Source organism: Sorex fumeus, unplaced genomic scaffold (assembly GCF_029834395.1).
Source record: "Sorex fumeus unplaced genomic scaffold, SorFum_2.1 ptg000014l, whole genome shotgun sequence".
In the NCBI taxonomy this organism is placed as follows: domain Eukaryota; kingdom Metazoa; phylum Chordata; class Mammalia; order Eulipotyphla; family Soricidae; genus Sorex; species Sorex fumeus.
The window spans coordinates 631,828-639,785 of NW_026606071.1; the positions used below are offsets into that span (position 1 = coordinate 631,828).

The 7,958-nt window shown below is 48.9% G+C and overlaps 1 protein-coding gene across 4 annotated transcripts in view; it reads right to left on the minus strand.

Moving 5' to 3' along the window:
- The window catches only part of NCKAP1 (NCK associated protein 1), an 86,951-nt gene extending 80,537 nt beyond the window's left edge, over positions 1–6,414 (minus strand). For all 4 annotated transcript variants that reach the window (XM_056111607.1, XM_056111606.1, XM_056111605.1 and 1 more), the window contains exon 1: positions 6,238–6,414. In XM_056111607.1, the coding sequence (XP_055967582.1) occupies positions 6,238–6,345 (108 nt within the window). In that variant the 5' untranslated portion in view covers positions 6,346–6,414. The remainder of the gene's footprint in view (positions 1–6,237) is intronic.
- Positions 6,415–7,958: the final 1,544 nt, after the last annotated feature.

Genomic DNA, 7,958 nt, shown 5'->3' on the forward strand with positions numbered 1-7,958 from the left:
GAGAGAAAGAAAAGTCAAAACTCTAAGTTTCCTTTAAAAAGTACATTTGAAAACTTCAGAGGCAGGTAGTACAGGGGTAAGGCGCTGGCACTCCCTGCTGCTAACCCTGATATAATCCCAGCACAGCATATGGCACCCTGAGAACCACCAGGAGTGATTCCTGAGCACAGGGTCAGAAATAAACCCCAAGCACCAACTAGTATGCTCCCGAAACCATAAAAAGAAAAGGAGTCATGGAGTAGGGAGAGGGAGAAAACACTGGGTCATTAGTGGAGTGTGGCTGATACTAGTGATGGGTTTGGAGTTAAAACATTAAACGCCTAAAACTCTATCATCAACAGCTTTTGTAAAATGGGAAATAATTATTTTAGAAGTCTTTATTCCACGAATAAATATAAATCTAATGGAAAAAAGAATTAAGAACCCCAAGTTAGGAATCAATAAAGAATGGTGCCAAACCAAATTCTTATCTTTCTGGAGTAAGAATAAATTGTTTAACCTCTCCAAATTCAACCAAGTATCTACAAAATAGGTAACAGTAACAGAGATCTAAGGAAAACTAAAATGGGGTAGAAGGAGAGACCTAAGAGGTAGTTAAACCTTTTAAATGTTTACATTATTTCCTGGTTGTTTTTGGTTTGTTTGTTTTGGTTTTTTTTTTTTGGGGGGGGAGCAGGAGTGGAGGATGCTGGGAGCACTCCCAGCAATTCAACAGCTAGGAGCTGAGTTAATACTAGGACATAAGGATACCACCCCTGCCTGCAAAGCAACACCCGGAAGGGCTCAGGGTTCCCAGGAGTAACCTGGTTGCCCAGTAATGTTGGGAATGAACAAAGTATGCGGCGCTGGAGATGGGAGTCAGGCCTGTACCTACCCTAACCCTGGTCTTGTTAGACATTAGTCTCACTGCACAGTGTGTCTAAGAAGATGTGACCATTTAGTTCACTAACATTTAAACACACATCTGGGGCCAGAACAAATAATACATGGGTAGGCATTTGCCTTGCATGTGACAAACCAGCTTTGATCCCCAGGATCTCATATAGACCCCTGAATATCTCCAGGCTGCAGAGCAGGAGTAGCCACTGAGCACTGCCATGTGGGTGATCCAAAAACAAACAAAAAAAAATAGGACTCCAAGGGGGAAAAAAGAGTCAGCAACATGGAAGAAACCACTTTCTTTTCTCTTCGCTTCGTATTTTTCTCTGATCGTGTAGGGTTGCACATACTTGCCAGGGTGGCACTTTGCTTATGTCCACGCACCCATAGGTTAATGCACTAGAGGCTGAACACTACTTGTGGCACTGGGATCCCTAAGAGTAGAGCCACTAGGGTCCCACTTAGGCATACCGGAGAGTGTCAGGTTCAAACCTGAAGCCTCACCACCCCACACTTGTAAAGCAGGTGCTGTACAGCTGAGTTATCCCAAGGCTTCCAAATAAATGTTTTTAAACCGAGCAGAAATGCTTTCTTATGTGTTTTCCACATGGTAATAAAATTCTGTAAGAACAAGTTACCCCCAAAAGCTATCGATACTCCTATATTATATTTTCAATTCATAGAAGTTTTAAACTATTCTCACATTGTTGCTGTTTTTTGTTTGGTTTGGGGGCCACGACCTAGCAGTGCTTACTCCTGGCTCTGCATTCTGGCCCCCTAATTGTCTTTTATCATAAACAAAATCTGTGAGATAACCAGAAACAGGCCTTACCATCCTGGTATTACAGAAAACTAAACAGACCAGAGATAGTACAGACAGTAGGGCTTTTTGTCCTGCATGCATCTGAACTGGGATTCAATGCCTGGCATTCCATATGGTCCCTGAACCCCGCCAGGAGTCATCACTAAGTGTAGAGCCAGGAGTAAGGCCTAAGCCTAGTGGGACCCCAAAGAATTAAACCAAAATCAAACAAAAACACCGGAAAACTAAACAGCTTTGGTTACTAATTAAAACGGGACAGAACTTCTACCCTAGTACCTGACAAAGAATTTACAAAGATAACATAATCAAGGGGTGGGCAGAAAGAGATGGAACAGGGATTAAGATGCATGCCTTGGGGCTGGACAGACAGTACAGAGGGTAGGGCACTCGTGGCAGGCTGGGATTTGAACCCCAGTGTCCACCTGGAGTGATCCCTGAGTGCAAAACCAGAGGCAGAGCCCAGAGCACCGCTGGGTGGGGCAAACCTACCCCCCAGAAAAGGCGCAAACCTTCACTGTGGCTGATTCCAGCTAGAGTCTCTGCAGCACCACCAGCTGGCAGCCGCAGTTGCCCACAAGCATTGCCAGGGGCGCCCGGAATGCAGTCAGCACTGCGGGGGCAGTAATTCCCCAGGACCAACTTTTGCTGACAACAGCCAATACAGGCGTCCAGGGCCTACCGGGCCTTAGGAGACCTCCCCCTATCTCCCCAAGTAACAGCATAATCAGAACTAGAATACGCTTCAGGGCTTCTCTTATAGTTTAACTTTACACACAGTGAAAAATGAATTCCCTTAACCATCCCAATGTTACAGACTTAACATTTCACAGGGCTCGTAACTACTGGCTCTGTGCTTCATACTTTCAACCACTGCTGCCTGCCACACCACAGTAGCAATAACTGTAGCCTGAAAAGATGAAAAGTCACCATGAGAGCACAACTAGGTCTGAAAAGGGGAAATATATTTTAATAAAACCCAGGTTCCATCACTGGTACCCCATATGGTCCTCCGATCCCTGCCAGGACTGATCCCTGAGCGCAAAGCCAGAAATAAGTCCTGAGCAAGGCCAGGTGTGGCCCCAAAGAACAAGAAATAAAAAGAAACACCTAAATAATACTATCACTACCACTTCACAACTTTTCCCTAAAACTCCCTTTATGTGCTCTCACAATCCTGATAAGACTGTAAGTTTCTTAAAACATCCATGTCAGGCATATATTAAGAACTCTAAATGTTTTCAATTGAAGACATTTCCAAAAGTGAAACATCCTGGGCTGAGAGACAGCACAGTTGTTAGGCAGCCTGCTTAACTGGGACCTGGCTGGGTCCAACTCTCAGCACCACAAGCCTCCTGGGCATTGCTCGGTTTGGCCCTATGACCCTGAAGATCCCAGCACTTCCACAGCAACCCCAGTGATCCCTGGCACTGCAGGGCCTGAGCAGCACCTGGTCCTTGCATCCAACTGCCAGCCCACAGGCCAAGTAGAGTCAGAGCAGCCCCAACTCTTCTGAGCATTGCTCGAGAGCCCCCTCCCCAGACAAAAATAAAAAAACTTACAGCAACCACCTTCCATTACTCTAAGAAGCAATTATGCATGTTACTCTTGTTTACAGTAACTTGGGAAGTTGCCATATCATTATGTTATTTCATTTAGGTCACTAAAGAATCTTTTTTCATTATATATATACATATATATATATTACATATACACTCACTGAAATATTTCCATTGCAGACCTCCAACTGAAATAGTGATCATGCTGAGTGCATGCATTTCATCTGGAAGGGCCCAGGTTTGATTCTGGGCACCACATGATTCCCTGAGCATTGCGCCAGGAGCAGACCCTGAGCACAGAGCCAGGTGTAGCCCCCCAAGCACTGCCTGATTTGGCACAAAAGCAAAACAAAAAAAGAGAAAGAGAGTGATCAGATCTGTTAGATAATTGAATGCACACACAGTATAAAAATATGATCATGGACTGACAGACATGTATTATGAGGTGGAGGATTTTTTGAGGGCCATAAGAGATTTAGATTGAGGAGAGTAAGCCATTTATGCTGTCATAAAAATACAGATAGCAATGAACCTTATAATAAACACATGGTGAACAGATTTTACCCACTTTTTTGGCAAGATTTTTGAACAAATGTTTCCATCTCTAGTTAGCCAAGAAAATAAGCCAGTCTTAAAAAACAACTCTCTACAGACTGCAAGGTTCAAAATCTCATGCATATATATTTGAAATTACACGGTAAGAACAAACCAAAAGTTATTAATTTTTTCTAGAGTGGTATCTCTCTCACACACACACACTCAGACCCCACACACACACTCACTCCACACTCACCTGTATGTTTTATAAAAACATTTACCACTTCAACCCAGAGAACAGGTATGACCCTGTTCCAGTAGATAATTTTAAAATGAGTAACAGATCCCTACTAGCGGGAATTTACTATTAGGGAAGGTAAGTATTTCTCTGCAAGTTACAAATACGTGTTAAGTGCTAAATGGTATAACATCTAAATACCTCAAAGTAACTGACTCTGAAATATAGTCATAATTCAACTCAAGCTAAATTTTAGCAGTTAAATAATCTAATAGCCTTAAATTCCTCAAAACAGGAAGGAAAAAAAAATAAACCTTTTGAAAAAAGACCACAAAACAGAACTAAGAGTTCCGGGAATTACAATATAGCTTCATCTTAATTTATGAAGGTGACATGTACAATGCTTGATAGTATTTATATCATTAAGAGTGTACAGAGAACACAAAATACCCTTTTAAAAAGGGCATTGTGCTCAAATACCCAAATCACTTTTGATGTTACTCTCACTTCCTCTTCTAGAAACCATCAAAACCATTTCCTTTAACCACAATACCACAGGGCTAGTAACTTACTAAAACTGACTTGCTTGTTCTTTCATTTGTAAGAACTTCATATAGGAACTACTCTCAAAATTTAAGGAGTATAGTATCATACAAATAATTTGGGTAATACTATCTCAAATTAAATCGCTCCTAGCCTATATAAATTTGTTACACAAACTATAATAAACAGAAATAGGCAAGTTACTCTCCAGACTACACTGGCTTTAGAATTTTTGCACACAGAGAAGGACCAGAACACAGCTATCTTTGTACAAAATTCATCTGTTAAATTTTGTTAAATCTACTTGTTTGTTAACAATTTTGTACAAACTTTGTACGATCTTTGTACAGATTAATATGTTAAATTTCATTTAAATCTATTTAACACTTTTCCTTTAGTGTTACAGTGTCTTCATCAAATTACAGACCAAGATCAATTTTACAGCTGAACCTCATGTGCATTTCCAAAAATTTTTTTCCCAGCACTCCTAATTTATTTCTGCAGCCCATGTATTATCATCCTACTGCAATGATTCAACAAAAAAAAAGGGGGGGGAATATTCATGAGATATTAAAAAGCCTACAGAAAACTAGCAATGTTAAATGATCAGTCTAAAGAATCTCCCGACCTTACCCAGAATAATTGCTCCTCAATTTTCTCTATCAGATTGTTGAATCTTTACTAGTCCTGTCTAAGAAAAAAAGAGGGCCGGGGAGGCTTTCTCCTAAGACACACAAAGCCCCGTCCCACCTTTACATCTATTTAACGCCGACTTAATCTTCCATTCTTAATATGAAGGCCTGAAGACTCTGCTCCGTAGGAGCTTTTTCTATCTGCTAAGTGCTGACCCAACGATCGGATCCCACGGCTCAGCGGGGAAAGGGCTGCCAGGTTTCAGTCTCTAACCGGTGCAAGCCCCGAGCTCTTAAAAAATAAAAAATAAAAATAAAAAAACTGTTTGGGGTCGGGTGCCAGCTGAGCAGGTCGGGAAGACTGCGTGGAGGAGGAGAGAGCAAGGGGAGAGGCTGTTTTTCCTGTTCTCATGACTCACAGCCCAGCATTTCAGCACAAAATCGGTCCCACCCTCGCTTCCCCCCACCCCTCCTCCTCCTCCTCCTCCTCCTCCTCCTGCTCCTCCTCCTCCTCCTCCTCCTCGCCACCTCCAAAGTGAAATCATTCCAACCGGCGTCAGCGCGCTCCCCACCGGCTTCTCGGGGGCGCCATCCCCGCTCCCCCTTTCCCACACTTGCACTCACCGCAAAAAAAAAAAAAATCAAAGAAAAAGAAAAAAAGGTGGTGGTGGGGGTGGGAGGGGGGTAGGCAGGAGGGAAAAAAAAAAACCAAACCCAGCGACCGAGCGGCCCTCACCCACGGGACCCCCAAGTCCTCCTTGCCCCCCTAGACTAGCCCGCCCATCAGCGCGGCCGCGTCCCCGGCGCCCCTTTCCCGGGCCGGCCGGGGGCTCCGCCGGGGCGACCCCCCGTGCCCCGGAGCCCGCGCGGGCCGCTGGGAAATGGCTCCTCCCGGCCACTCCAGGCCCTCGTCGCCGCCGCCGGGCCCGCGTCCGCCCCCCGGACCCCCGCACCCCGCACCCCGCCACCCCCAGCCACCCCCAGCGCCAGCCCCGCCGCACCCCGCGCGGCCTCGGCCTCCCTGCGCACCTTCTTGATGTTGTAGAGCCGCGTGAGCATGCCGACGCCGCGGTCGTGGAGGATGGTCAGCTTCTCGGCCAGCTTCTGCTGGCTGGGCTGCAGCGCGGAGCGCGACATGGTGCCCGCGCCGCCCGCCCAGGGGCCCCGCCGCCGCCTGGCACCCGGACCGCGGCCTCCTCGTCCTCGTCCTCCGCCTCAGCCTCCGCCTCGTCCTCCTCCGCGGCCTCGGCCTCGGCCTCCGCCTGCGCCCGCCGCGACCTCCGCCTCCGCCTCAGGGGAGCGCGCCCATGGCCCTGGCGCCCGAACGGGGGTCGCCCGCTCCCGCCCGCCGCCCGCCTTCCGCCCCCGCCCTCCCGGGCTCCTCCGCGAGCTGTGGCGGCCGCGGCGGTGACGGCGGCGGCGGCGGCGGCGGCTGAGAACGAGGCCGCTCCCCGCAGCCCGGGACCGGCACTCGGTCACCTGACCGCGCGCGCGCGCGCGGGCGCCCCCGCGAGGCCGGAGGCGGAACTGCGCCCGGAGCAGGAGGGCGGGGAGAGGGGGGGCGCGGGGGGCGCGGAGGGCGCGGGGGGCGTCCTCCCCGGCCGCCACCGCCCGGCCCCGAAGCTGCTTCCCGCAGCGCCGCTCCCCGAGGCGCCCCCCGCGCCTGCTCCCCGGGCCGCTGGAAAGCAGGGGAGGGATTCGTGAATGGATCCGCTCGGGCCTCCCTGGGCGCGCCGCCCGCCCGCCGCGCCTCGGGAGTTCCCCGAAGTTCCCTCCCCGGAGGACCCGCCGCGGGTTTCTGGCGGCCGCGGGGCGGCTCGTCGCGCTTTCTCGCTCCCCCAGCTCGGCCAGAGCATCCGGGCGGACGCCGCAGCTGCAGTGCTCGGCGAGGAGGGCGGGCAGCGCCTCCTCCAACCCCCATCCCGTTCTCACCCCGCAGCTTGCGCGCGGGGGAGAGGTGGGAAACCCCGGAGACCCGCTGGAGCCTGCAGGATGCCCAGAACCGGCCCCCATCCCTGAAGGGAAGGGACCTGGGATGCTGGAGGCAGAAGCAGAAGCGTTTGGTCCCCAGTTAAGGAACGCGCCGTGCACTGGCCCCTGCAGATCTTGTAACTCACTCTGCCCGTCACTCTCTCTCTCCTGGTCAGTTTCTTCCCCGGACCCGCTGGAGTCGGATGCATTAGTCGTGGGTCCCCAAGTGAAAACCAGGTCAAGGACTGTTGTAACTGTAGGGAAGGTCCAGCCACAAGGGTTCAGCCTGCTTTGATCCCGTGGGGCCCGGGGGTCCTTCCACCTGCCTCTCTTTTCTATTATATATTCATTGATTTTAAGTGAGTGACAAAACGTGCTGCTGCTTTCCACTGAAAGGCATTCCAAGGGAAATGAGCGGTCATTGGCTTTAAAATCAGCAAACTTTATGAAAAGGAAATTGTGATTAATAGTTTATGAAACATTGTTTTAGATTAATATATGGACTATAAGAGTTTTGATTTTTTATTGGAGGGTGGGGCTCAGGGTGGGAGCTTTCCTGGGACAGAATTCGGGTCAACCACACAAGGCAAGCAAGTACCCTACCCGCTGTGCTATGTCACTGGCCTGAGTTCTTAATATTAATGACCACTCCCCTCCTCCAAAAGGGGGGGTACCAAATAAATTTGAGGTAAAGGGTATTAGAGTCTTACATACATCAGAATGTCTACCATACCTCACAGTGTGCTTGATTTTTCTCTATATAGAATTAACATCTTAAA